The 13,414-nt window shown below is 56.7% G+C and overlaps 1 protein-coding gene across 9 annotated transcripts in view; it reads right to left on the bottom strand.

Moving 5' to 3' along the window:
- Positions 1,856 to 13,414, bottom strand: part of OSR1 (odd-skipped related transciption factor 1) — a 396,637-nt gene continuing 385,078 nt past the window's right edge. For 5 of the 9 annotated variants that reach the window (XM_021087818.1, XM_021087817.1, XM_021087812.1 and 2 more), the window contains 2 exons: positions 3,529 to 4,228; positions 1,856 to 2,783 (listed from right to left, as the gene is read on the bottom strand). In XM_021087818.1, coding sequence (XP_020943477.1) covers positions 2,648 to 2,783; positions 3,529 to 4,196 — 804 coding nt within the window. In that variant the 5' untranslated portion in view covers positions 4,197 to 4,228 and the 3' untranslated portion in view covers positions 1,856 to 2,647. Of the gene's footprint in view, positions 2,784 to 3,528; positions 9,066 to 13,414 lie in introns of those variants that run through there. The other 4 variants (XM_021087815.1, XM_021087813.1, XM_021087816.1 and 1 more) reach the window with 4 other exon arrangements.

Raw genomic sequence — 13,414 nt, 5'->3', positions numbered from 1 at the left:
GATTGATGGTACCAGAGGTGGGGTAGGCAAGAAAGGAAAACTCTCCCTGGCATTCCCCAGTCTTTATAGTCCTTGAGTCCTGGCAGAGGTTCTGTGTGTCCCGGGGTGGTGGCAGTCAAGCACAATGTAAGGGACAGAGCAGGCAGCAGTGGTCAATCCCTGGGAAAGATGGAACCTCAAAAAGAGTAAAAGGAGGAGCGAGGCTCTCAGGTCCTCAGAGGTGCCCAAAGCCCTGGGTTGCAGGTGTGTGTGTGTGTGTGTGTGTGTGTGTGTGTGTGTGTGTACCCACGCACTGTTCTCATCTTGTTCAAGGGACTAGCAGAGAAATGGATGTGGCTTCTGCCCTGGGCTCTGGCACAAGCGGAGGCCAAGTGCATAACCCATACCACAGCCTGCGCTGCCCGCTCAGGCTGAAGCAATCGATGCCCAGTACGCATTAACTCTCCCTCCTCGTGCCCAGTTCTCTGGGATCTGGACTCCATTCGCTCTTTCGGACTCGAGATTAAAAAGGCTTGGGATCTTTCTCGATTATCGGGGATCACATAGGCCGGTCCCGAACCGGCAGCGCCCAGCCCCTCGTTCGCAGTGGGTCCTGGGACAAGCCAGGAAGGTTTTTGCGGGCAAGATCGGGCCCCGCATAGGGGCCGCGGCGGAGAGTTACTCCGGGTTGTGGGCAGGGTACAGTGAAGGGCCCCGGGCCGCCCCTCCAGGCCTGTCCAGCAGGGGGCAGCGTGGCTCCGAATGCTGCACTTCCAAGCCGTCCCGGCCAAGGCCACAGAGATAAACCGGGTTCTGGAACCGCAGAGTTCAAGCCCGCCGAGGGCGAGGAGGCATCCCCAGAGGAGGTGGGAACGGGCAGCGAAAGGCTAGAGCACTTTAACTTCCACAGCCCTAGCCGCCCTCTTTCTCAAACCAGAGGGCCCTGCCTGAGGCTGGGACTGGGGGTCGCCGTTGCAAGAAAGCTCGGCGCAGCGGTCTCCGCAGCCGCCGAGTGCCGAGCACAGAGGCTGCGCTCGGCTCGGGAAAGGCCGCGGGCGCCACCGCCTGCGCCGCCGCGCGGTCAGGATGCTGGAGCTGGGGGAGCCCCGCCCCGCCCCAAGCAGGAGAGCCCCCGGCGGCCTGGCCTCTAATTGTGGGAAAACTAGGCGCCCCAGGGATGGTTCAACTCGTGGAGGGCGGACTCAGATTTCTCCTCCTAAACTCTCCGGGCCTCCCAGGGTGCCCGCTCCCGCCCCCGCCATTCCTGACAAGGCTTTTAAAACTGCAGGGAATCTTCGCGGGCGTGGAGCCGGGCTCTGGGCTGGGGACAAGCCCAGCCAGAGAACTGTGTCAGGGGCATCGTAAAGGCGGGAGGGATGTAGGTTTGGGGCTTTGCAGAGGCAGCTGCCTATTGGGGCCCAGGGGTCTGAACCCGTCGGAGGCTGTCCGTGAGGGCCCTTCCTTCCCTCCCCGAAGTAGAATCAAGAGGCCATAGGGAGACTTTTGGTCGGCAAGGTGGGTGACATTCTGTCCCTTAGTGGACCCTAAGCGACCCCTGCACCTGGTTGAGATTTCCCAGGGCTGGAGTAGCGGCTTCTTTGTAAACTCAGAAGCTTTTGATGGGGAGATTCGAAGTGGGGAGACTGAGACCCTAAAACCGAAGTGGGGGAGAAAAGTAAAGTAAACTCGGGTGGGGTCCGAGGTAGGCCAACACCGGGAGGGAGGAGAGCTTCTGCACCCACGCCAAACCGCCGACCCCCAAAAGGGGAAGGTTCTGGAAGTGGGACAGATTGGGATGGGCAGCGAAACCCCGCTCGCCTCAAAGAAAGGGACCGCCAGTTTTCTGCGTTGGGGAGGGAAATTACCCATCCTGCAATGCCTGTAAAATAGCCGTTTATTTAATATTTTTTAAAAACTCCAGTGATAAATGTCCGTTACCGATGGTCAGCATAAAGTGCCAATCGCAATCCATCGCCCTGCTCCTGGCCCGCTGCTCGCTCGAGGTGACGGGGCGGCGGAACAGGGGAGCCGGAAGCCCGGCCCCTCCAGCCCCAGGGCCCCAGGCTCCCTCCCCGCCCTCCGAGTCCAGGAGCCCACCGCCCGCTGCGCGGCGGGAGCTGGGAGGGCGCTCCCCGGCCCCGGGATCCCGGGGCCGGCCGCCGAAGCAGATACAGGGATTACACTTTTGCAGGCTCCCGGGGGTGGGGAGGGGGGCGGGAGGAGGGGTTGGAAGCTGCGAGAGCACAGAACTTCCTTCCCACTCCCCTCGCTCTCCGCCGTCAGAGTTACAAGCTTATATGGTCAAAGAAAAAAAATAATAAAGAAAACGTATAAAATAACAATAGAAAAAGTAATACTTCTGGGAGAGGCGCCGCTGCGGCTCCGCGAAGCTTTCGTTCTTTTTTAAATGCAGTTTCCCTTCCGCCACGTGAGTACCGCCTTTTGGCCAAGAGTTTAGCCGCGTCCTGGGGGAGCCGCCCGGGCGGCCGGGGTCACGGCCCGGGGCGAGGCTCTGGAGTTCCGCGTGCGCCGGGGACCCAGGGGACACGTTTGGGACGGGGAAGGTCCAGGGAGCCCCTCCCGCTGCCCGCCAGAGTCGCCTTCGGCTTCTGTCCCTTTGGAGGAGGGGGTGGCTAGACCCAGGGTCCTGGTGCCCTGGAGGCTCTATTTAGCATTTGATCTTGGAGGTTTTGAGCTCCTTCACCTGTGAGTGTAGCGTCTTGTGGACAGCGAGAGTCCTGGACTGGCAGAATCCTTTCCCGCACTCTTGACACTTGAAAGGCTTCTCTTTGGAGTGAATATATCTAAGGGCAAAAACAGACAGAGTTAATCCTTGCAAAATGATGCAATGGTATAAACAGTTATCCAAGATCCCTTCCCACTGCAGTGAGGCGCTTGCCCTCAAAAGGAAGGAGCTTGTGGGTTCCTAGTGTGCAGCTGGCAAACGCTGAGTTTGAGGCTGCAGTAAAGAGGTGAGGGAGACACTGGGGCACCATCTGATCCATCTGAACCCAACGCAGGTCTAGCTCAGCTGAGGTACCACCTTCCCAACCAGGGGCCAGCCCCTGCCTCTTTACAAGGCCTGAGTCAATGCTGAAGGTCAGGGAGGGGACCTGAGTGGCAAACCTGCTGGGGCTGTGCTGTCCAAGAGGAGAGCCCCCAGCCACAGGTGGTTATTAAAATTAAAATTCAGCAAAGCCAAAAAGTCACTTTCTCAGTCACACTAGTTGCTCATTTCAAATGCTCAACAATCACATGTCACACACGTCCATCAGCACAGAAACGTCCATTGCACAGCGCGGAGGCTGGAGGAAGCTGTGCCTGTCTGGAGCTTAAGTCCTCTTCAGCCCCTGTTCTCCATCCCATGCTCCAGGACCCCATCCCTGAGATTTGTGTGGTTTCCTTGGAGATCTGGGGGAATCCCAGAAACTTAGCGGGTTTGAAACCAGTGGGGGGTTGTCTCATGAACCTCGCTGGGCCTTAGGGAGGAGGATGGTGAGGACGAAAGCTGACAAACAGCTCTCTTTGGGGCCACCCGCAGTAACGCACCTGTGGTCCCTTAGGTGGTCTTGCCTCCGGAAGGCTTTGTGGCAGATGTCGCATGTGTAGGGCCGCTCATCTGTGTGCGTCCGCTCATGGATAAGGAGGTTGTAGGACTTCGTGAAGTGGCGGCCACAGAATTTGCATACGAACTCTTTCTTGGTTTTGGAAGGCAGGCGTCCCCTCGTGGGCTTCTTTTCTGGGGACAGCTTGGTCACATCCAGGAGGGCACCCAGCCCACTGGCAGGGGAACCGGGACCCTCCCCTCGGCCAAGCTTGGAGGGATCTTCTTGTGTGGCGGCCAAGGCCAGGTTGGCAAAATCAAAGCGCGGCTTGGTCTTGAGAGCCCCGGGCCCGCTGCCTCCAGCAGTGATCTCTGGCTTGGGCTGGATGACATGAGGGAACCAGGGAAAGGCGGGCAGCTGGAAGCGCCCGTCCACCAGGCTGGACACAGCGCCCGGCACTTTAGAAAAAGAGGAGCGCGGCAAGTGCATAGTGGGGTAGCCCAGCGTCCACTGGTGCAGGTGCACCGCGTGCAGTGCACTGAAACCATACAGGTTGGGCAAGTGGTCCGAGGGCACTGTGGGCAGGCCGTTCACTGCCTGAAGGAAGGAGTAGTTGGTGAGCTGCAGGGATGGGTGGATGGGCACCGGCGCTGGCAAGGTTTTGCTGCCCATGGCGGTCGTGGCAGTCTGTCCTCAATCTCGATCTGCAAGGAAAAGACGAAGGGGGAAGAGGAGAGGAACAGAGAAGTTCAGGGTAGGTGCCCTCCTCTGAGTTCCAGCCTGGCCACACCCTCTCCGTCTTCCTGAGCAGGGGCTGGGAGTCTAAGACCCCAGCCAAGGAACTCACTGCCCTCACGGAAAAGACAGGAACTGTCTGTGGTTCGAGCACGCCTTCCAAATGGCCTCCGGCAGAGACAGGCAGAGACACACAACGGATACAGAAACCAAACTAAATCTTATGCAGTGCGACCAACTTAAAATGAGAGCCTATGGTGTACAGGATACTGAGAAAGGCAGAAACACGGGGGAAGTGGTGTGCAGAGACTTACATCCAGGCAAGCCCGGGTCAACACAGAATCACACTCTCCTGTGAAGATAACAGAAACTTGGAAGCACACTTACACACTCACGGGCAGACAGACAAACATTGAAATACACACTGACAGATAAACAGGGATTCACACATTCTGAAGCAGAGTTGACAACGAGGTGCAGAGATAAACTGGGAAAACCAGTATTGTGCTACTGAATAAAATGCAGGGAGCCATGCGTGTGGACACACACAGACACACACACACACACACACACACACACACAGGGGCTCACAAAACACATACAAAGAGCCTCACAGATATACAAACGCACACAAATCCACACATCTCCCAGCTCTTATGCATTAAGCTCTACTCACTGACCTCCAAACCTGGCTTCTAGAAGCAGTGTCATCGTCTTACAACTCTCAACTTTGACCTTAAATTTGCTTTTCGGCCTCACTTTAAACGAGCCCTTTTGACACCACACTCTCTGCAGCTGTTTGCAGACTGACTCCCTTCCATGGCCTTTGGGCATCACCTTCATTTCACTGAGGACACTGACACCCACACTTACTCAAACATCGACAGTCACCAGTCACCTATAAGGGGCTTCAGAGCACCCCTCAGCCCATAGAAAAGAGGGTAGGGTCTTTGGGCTCTGAGGATGTTTGTGCCTGTGGTGAGCCCCCTGGGCAGGTGGGTTTGCCTAGGAGCTGGAGCACTGAGGATGGGCCTCGGCTGCTGTGGGCTACCCACCCTCCAAATGCAAGGCCTGGGAGCTCAGGCAAGGCCTGCTGATGTGACAAGGATCCTGGCACCTCCTGGCCTCTTTGGTCAGGGTCTCTAGCCTCTGGACTCTGCAGAGACCTTTCAGGTCTGTGCCTTCCAGACACTCCTAACTCAGGTCTGTCCAGTGGAGGCAAAAACAAGGAGAAGGAAAGCCAAAATTACAGAAGACTTTGGGACACTCAAGAGCTGAGCTCCATCTCAAGGACTCACTGTGGCAGCAGGCAGCCTGGGAATCACTTCTCCTTTGCCAGTCTCAACGCCCTGCCACCCACTTCTCCAACTCTTCTGTTACTCCTTATTTCCCCTCTCCACTGGCTCAGATCTTTCCTCCATCCTGCAGCAAGTCTCAGACACTGGGATGGGCAGGCCCCGGCTCTGTTCCCTCCACAGCAGGCAGGGACACCACCCAGGCAGCTTCCGCAGCCTAGCTTACCCTCAGCCCAGGCCATAAGGCTCAGGCTGCCTTTCAGTACAGAGAAGCTTTTAATGTGAGGGTTGTGCCTGCAGGTCCCAGAAGAGTGAGGACAATCTTGACCTAGAAACCCTTTCCTTTGGAAGCTGGCAGGAAGGTCACTCTCCGATCCTTGGGCCACGAGGAAAGAGGCTCTGCTGGGGGCAGAGGGTGCAAAACACTGAGAGTGCAGCAAAGATTTGCTTTCGCAGGTTAAATTAGCAATCGGGAATGAAAACTGAGCCAGGCCTGCCGCAATTAATTCAGCCTCGGGGCTAAGGGAGGCACAAAGCTGGGAGTGCCGGCGGGGACCCAGGCGACAGAGCCATAGCCTCTGCACCAGTCTTCTCCACTGCGCCAGGGACATGGGTCACGCCGGGGACAATCCGAGACCATCTTGTAGCGCTGAGACCCGACGAAGCAGAATATGAATTGGGCCAGAGAGAAAGCTGGAGCCTGTTTGGGTTGGGAAGGGGAAGGGGAAGGGGGGGAGAAAAGAGGAGGTGACTCGCCGACTTCAAAGGTCTGCCCAGACTTAGGCGAGGTGAGCGCTCTTTGATTTGCTGTCACTTCTCCTTCCCCCCCAGGCGCTGGAAATCAGATCCTTATCTCTGGCTCCCCGGGGCCCCGCCAGGCGCCGCCGGGGCCTCCACTTGCTCCTCTCGGGGCTCGGCCTACCCCCGGCGATGGCGGCGGGGCGCTGGGCTGCATCCGAGCCCGAGCCCGCTCCGTGCGGAGCGGGTGGGAGATCCCACCAACCTGGCCTACTAATAACCTGGCCTTTGCTTGCCCACCCTGAAGAGCAGAGAAGACTCTGGACTGGGTAAGGGGAGGGGGCGCTCGCAGCCAACACCGCTCTTGGGAGCCAACCTTTCCGGGCTATCCGCCCGATCTTGTTTCCCCCAACACTCCATTTATTTTCCTCGGCGGCGCAGCCAGTTTATTTTCTGCCGCATTCCGAGGCCAAGGCTCCCCCGGCTCTCGCCAACGACTTTCCTGGGGACGAAATTCGTTCGAAACGTGGCTCTCGCACTAGTAGTACCAAGAATGGGCCGAATGCACGATCCGGTTTCAGGCGGTCAGCTAAGAGAAAAACACAGTCTCACACTCGCCTCTCCCGCCGAGAGGAGAGGATGAGCAAACGCCCAGCCCCGCTGGCTCCCGTTGCCCTGACCCCAGAACCTCAGCGTGAAAGCTTTAGATCTTTAAACACGAAACACGTCTTCCCAGGCCCCAAGCCAGGCATCCCTTGGGCAAGGAGCTTGGACCTTGGGACCTGGGAAGTGCGAGAAAGGGTGCCGACTAAGCGCATCAAACGCCATTCTCGTTCCAAGCCCAGGTCCCCGCGCGGTGCAGACACTGTTTCCCTCGTGCGGTAGAGCGCCAGTACCGGGTCTGCTGCCAGCCCTATGCCGGGCATTAATGAAGTGTGCAGAGTCTATTAAAGCGGTTTATTCGGGGCTAATTGAGCGTGAGCGAGTTAACTGCTCGCATTAATGAGGACAGAGCGAGCTCCACGAGCTTGCGCCTGGAGAAGCCCAGCAGCAGCCCCAGAAAATCATCCTTAACATCGAATTCCCAACACGCGTGGTGGCAAGCGTCTGGGGCCCTGGCAGGAGTACTGACCAACACCAGATAGCTGTATTTAAATCGCTCAACGAACGAGATCGAACGAACCCTTCGCCTAGGCGGCCGCTGCATTGAAATGCCGGCTGTGTCCTTAGCGATCTGCTCCTCTATCTTAACTGAAATCGCAATTACTTCGAGGAGCCTCGGATAGAATATCTACCTACTGGTTGCCTTCCACCCGTCCCCCCTCTCCCCACGTCCTTGGCAGCCCCTCTCTTCTCTAGGAGGCCGTGAACCTGGGAGATTAACTAGCCTTGCACGTGGTTTCTGTTCCCAAGAGCCAGCGCGCAGCGCTTAGCCCGGCTGAAATTTACCAAATTGCGGCAACAAAGAGCCCTCGAAGCTGCTCTATACTCCAAGAACCTACCCCGCTACTGGCCAAGATGCTGAAAAAAGACTGGATGTGCGTTTTCATTCCTCTTATCAAAGAAATTTCGAGGGGAGAACTAGTTCAGCAGGCAGTGCCTCACCTCTTTCTCTCTCTCTCTCCTCCGGCTCCCACCTTCTCTCCGGAAGAGAGACAGTCCTAGGAGCAAACGAATCCTTCCTTTCCACGCCCGAAACTGAGGACACTCGCGGCTCCACATTGTTCCCGCTACCGCGACGTGCGGATCTCTAATTGGGAAAGTGTTCGCGCCCCCTACATGCTTCCCTGCACCCGGATAGTCGTGGGTTACGCTCCAGGCCTTGACCGCACAGGGCAACCATGGGATAGAGAACACCCCAAGTCAGATCGCCAGTGTGAGGCGGGGTCGTGCACACGGCTCTGCACTCCCAGTTCGGGCTGGCCTCGTACCTGTGCGCAACTCCGCAAAAGACAAATTCAAAAACTAAAGCGCGACCCAGCTGGGGCATGCACCTGTCCCTGGCGCGGACGGCTGCAGCCGTGGCCATCCATCCACTCTCGCCTCCTTCTTCGTCAGCTAAGGTAGATCAGGCTGAGCTAGGCGCGCGTCTCCGGAAAGTTTGTGTCGGCAGAAGTTGCTTAGGTTTCTTAGAGGGGGCCCACCAGCTGACTTCGAAAGTCCAGGGCACCTTGCTTGGGACACCGCCGCCAAGTCCGACCGTGCTGGGGGCAGTAGTGGAGGCCCGCCCCCTCATTCCCCCGGGGTCAGAAGCCGAGGACCCGGCACGGAAAGTCCCTGAGCCAGCACCCCCAACCACCCCGGGCTGCAGCTGCTCACTTTCACAAAAGTCTGCAGCTTTCGTTTGGCAAGAGAAGCTTCTTTCCCAGACGTGGAGAGAGAGGAGACACCCGCTGAGCGGTGACAGGAGACCCGGGAGTCCCGTCCGCCATCCCCTCTCCTAGCTGGGGCGCCCAGGGCTTGCAGTTACCTTATTCTGCAGCGTTCCGGGTGCCGAGCGCGTCTCTGGGGCTCCCGGTGCGGGGGACCCGGGAAGCCCGAGGCGCTGGATTCCACAGGCACCCCCGGGCTCTAGAGTCCTGATCCCTCTCCGGCTGCGGGGACTCCGAGCGCCCGACACGCGGGAGCGCTCAGCAGCCCCGGAGTCCTGTCCGCCCGGGGGATGGTGAACCTCTCTCGCGGCTCCTACGTTGGGTCTGAACCCGGAGCGGCCGAGAATGTGCTGGGGAGAGACTGAGCTCCGACTCACTCACCCCTTAGCACCGAGCCGCCTACTTATTTTAATCCACCACCCTCCCTCCTCCCCTCCCCCCTCCCCTTGCCTCAGGATTCCTCCCCTCCATCGCCCCCCCCGCCCCCATCCAGCCCTGCGCCTGCGCACTGAGAAACAAAGTTTTGCTGACCCGGGCAGCCGACTTTGGCAGCGGAGCTCGCTTGGCCCCGGCTTCCCGAGACCTGCGTCCCCTGCTCTTCAGTCCTGTGCGACCCCTCCTGCGTTGTGAGGCCCAGGAGGTCACCCCACGGGTGTTGGGGAAACAGCCTCTATCTAGCAGATGATGTCGGACAGATACCGCGCATTTCGCGGTCCCCCTTCTGCGCGTCTAGGACACAGCCTTTGCAAGGTCCGGGGAAGCCGGGGCGGTGCGCCGGGGTCCTCGCCCCTTAGCTTGGGCTCCTGCCTACTTTGGCCCCCGCAAAGTAGCCTCTTTTCCCAGAATCCTTTCTGGTATGGAGCAGCTCCTGGACATCCAAAGGTGCTCATCGTCAGGGAGGTAACCCAGACCCCAGTGCCTACGGCTGACCCCAAACTCTGGGTTCTGGAGGTCGCTAGAAAGATGAGAGATGGAGGGTGGGGGAAGGAAGTCAAGAAAGTTATTTTACTAGGACCTCCAAATCTTCTGGGATTCACACCCTCTACTCATGTATTTATTTGTTTTAGGAGGATGGATGGGGGTTTGGAGAGTGAGCGGCACAGGCACGCGGATTCAAGCTGCAGTTCTTCGGCTCTGGGACCTTTGAATCGCAGGGGCTAGTTCAGGTGGAGTTTGGGATCTAAGCTGGATCAGGGTTCTAGCTGTGAGAAATTTTGCCTTCACTGCTTATGCTTTAGGGAGAGTACTGGTACCCTCTTGGCTGCTTGGCTCTGAGAGCTGACCTTCAGCTGACCCTAGCCCAGATCCCTCTCTGTCACCTCCCTGGAAGCACTGGCCCTGGGTTAGGGAGGAGGGGCTGGTTTCCCTGGCTTGGGTGGGTCTAGATTCACACCACTGCACTGCTGGGGTTTGCCTAAGGCTGCTGTTGAATGACCCCTCTGAACCTTAGGGACTGGATCTTGACATCGGTGGGTGTCTAGCCTATTGGTAGTGTCTTTGGGGAGGAGCTGCCAATTTGTCCAGTTGTGATCTGCAAGTGTAAATGGACTTCTTAAACAGTCCTGGTTTCCTGACCTAGGGAAATGGTAGTGGAAATGCCCTCAAAAAGAAGAGTTGGAGGAGAGCCTGGTCTCAGCCCCAGGCCTTGAGAACAGAACCTGGCCTCCAGCCCCTAGGCAACTTTGGCTTAGGCTGGGAGGAGGAAAAAGAGATTTGTGCCAAGGGACTGCATTCACCCCCTGCCACAGGTTAGGGCTAAAGTAAGGGACCCCTATAAGTGTGCCTATGTGGCTGAAATCCTAGCAACCGCCAGCATGGGTTGACATCCTGGCCCTTGTGAGGCCCCTTGGGAACAGAAGGAACTGAGATCACTCTCTTCCCTGAGATTCCAAGGCAGCAAGTTCCAAGAGCATAGGAAGGCCTGGGGGCAAGTCTAGCAGGGCACTCCTGGATTGTATTGGCTTCTACCTTGGACCAGGGAGTCTGTGTGCACTAGTCTGAGGCTCCCCGAGGAGACAAAGCTTGGCAACTTTTATGACCAGCAGTGAAAGAATCCAAAGAGGCCTCCCCCAGTGAGGCATCTGGCTGTCCAAACCCCTTAGGAAATGTCCCTTAGGAGAAAAGGACATTCAGGCAGGATGGGGCCCTCTGGAGTGTCCAAACACCATCTCTTGCTCAGAATCCCACCCACTGCAACTGTACTTTCTCCATCTTTCCATTTGCCTTTTTCTTCTAAATCAGGACCCTTGGCAAACATGCTTCAAAGACTCCTCCTCCTCCAGGGAGAGAAGGACCCCAAAGAGCTCTTGGAAAGAGGTTTTAGGGACCCTAAAGAAAGGACCATGCAACTTGGTTATCTAATGCCTCTTTTGCCAGGTTATCTGGAAGAGTGATCCCCATTCAGGTCAAATCCTGTACCTTAGCAGCTGGGGGCCGAGACTGGGATGTAAGGCTGGAGCTGGCCTCTCTTGGCCCCGCCTCTCAGGCTTTGCCTCTCAGGCTGCCTTAGAGCCGGTCCACAAGCAGGACAATGGCACTGGCATTGCCCAGCCTTGGCTTCAGGTACATGCTTCAAGTACATTCCCGGACAATGAACAACCCCAGAAAACCAGGATAATGAAATTCGAGATTTGCTACTTGCTGCAGGGTCCTCCATCCCAATCCGCACTCCCAAGGGGATGACCCCCCCCCCAAAAAAAACCCTGGTCTCCGTCTCCAGTGGAGACCAACTAGAGCCTAGCTTCCTCTGGACCACGGGCCAGAAGAAACCCAGAAAGCCAAGAACCACTTGGGCCTCTGTGCCATGGAGTGATGGAGGATTCTCCTCCCCGCCTACTTAAGAGAAATTGATGGACTGAGTTGGGTCTAGGTCGCCTCGCTGCGCCCGGACTTCGGCTTGGATAGACTGGAGAGAGCAGGACTCCGGACATGTAAAGGCTACCAGGTTACTTTTCAGATTCCTTTAGAACTCAGAGGACATCACGGTTCAAATGCGGTGGACGTCCTCGGTATCCTGGACCCAACCACCCTATAGCCTAGCCGCGACACTCAAGAGAAGGTGAAGAAACTGCAGCCTGGACGCCCATCCCATTCCTGGGCTTCCCGCGCACTCCGCCCCCGCGGCTGAAGCCTCTTCTGGCTTTGAGCCTGAGGGCTCCAGCCCCGGGACCGGACCGGGGCAAACTCCGCCATGGCTCCTGACGACTGCCCCCTCCCGCCCTGCCGGGCGGAAGCTCGGAAGCCCGAGTCTGGGACCCAGCAGCCACGGGGAGGGGAGATGGCCCCGCGGTAGCGAACAGGCCTCCAGGGCCGGGTTACTGCCGGGATCCAGCAGGGAGCGATACCTGCGCCAGCCCGGGGCACCGAATCGTGGACCGCCCTGCGCCCAGTGCTGCAGTGAGCCCTGCCACCAGCTGCCTTTCCTGGGAAGGGGTGTGTGTGTGTGTGTTTGGGGGGCGGGATGACAGCCTCTACAGGTCTCCCGGTCCCAACCCAGCCCCTCTCCAAACTCCTGCTCACCGGGAAGGAAAGTGCCCCAGCCTGTGTTCGGAGTGAAAATAGAGCAGCTTCCAGAAAATTAACTAGAACATTGCCTATGTTGCTTAGGTGCGCGCGCGCGCGTCGGCGGCGGCGGGGTGGGGGGGGGGGGAATTGGTGGTGGTTAAAAAATGAACCCCACCTCTCCTCACTTCCCAACCACACAAAAATGACTTTTTAAAAATGTAATTTACTTTCGAACCTTTGCTTCCAACGCAAGCTTTCCTGTAAAACTTTGTGGACAATTGGGGGGGGGGGCGGTCTGTTCATTTAAACCCCCCCTTTAGGTATGTAGAGAGCTTTCAAATAACCGGGAGATTTAGGTATCCCTCTGTAATCATTTAGATGATGGATTGTAATAGCTCAGTAGTTCCTCTGGAACCATTACGATCAATCAGGTCAAAATCCAGCTTTGGGGGAACGTTTTTAAGCAAGGGAGGTAGGTAACAGGACATCCACACACACTTGTGCAGATAACAAGCTCTGATAAGGTACAAGCAACTCCAGGGTCTTTGGAGAATAGATCACAGGTGAACTGCAGAGCTGGTGTTCATTGTGACAGCGACAGGCAGGTTACAGTATCAAAACTGAAAGGGAAAGTGAACTGTTTTTCCAGGCAGTTCCCGTTTCCTAAGTTCCTTTTGAGCACATCAGTGTCTTATAACTATATGTCACCCTAATAAATAAAACAATTCATACGTGCATATGCCTATGCTTGGTTTATAAGAAGATGTATGAAGCACGAATATTCACATGGAATTGCATGGACTCTGGTAAAACGGAATGAAAATCGCGCTTTAAATTGTGAGGGTCAAATGTAAAATGTGTGGCGAAATTGTGGGGCGTTTTTACTTTTTTGTACAAATATGAGTTGCCAGAATTATCTTAGACGGATCTACATTCTAAGATTACTGAATTTTCTCTCTATCCGGAGGTGTAAATAAATGTATTAGAAACGACGCAGTGTCTCATCAAACTGCGGATGACGAAGAAAAGTTATTTTAACTGAATTGTGTACAGTTACAGTTACGAGGAAACCCTGCGGAGGACAGAATTCCCTTACTACACCCGCGGCGCTACATCTCTGACCCGCTACATAGGCGGCGGTCGGCGCTGGAGGAATGAGCGCTCACGGTAATTAATTTCCAGACACTGGAGGGTTATTATCTGCAGAGCGATTTCCGGCGAGGGAGCTCGAGCAAATCTGGCTGCG

This window comes from Sus scrofa, chromosome 3 (genome assembly GCF_000003025.6).
Source record: "Sus scrofa isolate TJ Tabasco breed Duroc chromosome 3, Sscrofa11.1, whole genome shotgun sequence".
Lineage (NCBI taxonomy): Eukaryota > Metazoa > Chordata > Mammalia > Artiodactyla > Suidae > Sus > Sus scrofa.
The sequence above is the reverse complement of the archived record's forward strand: the minus strand, read 5'-3'. Positions and strand labels throughout refer to the sequence as shown.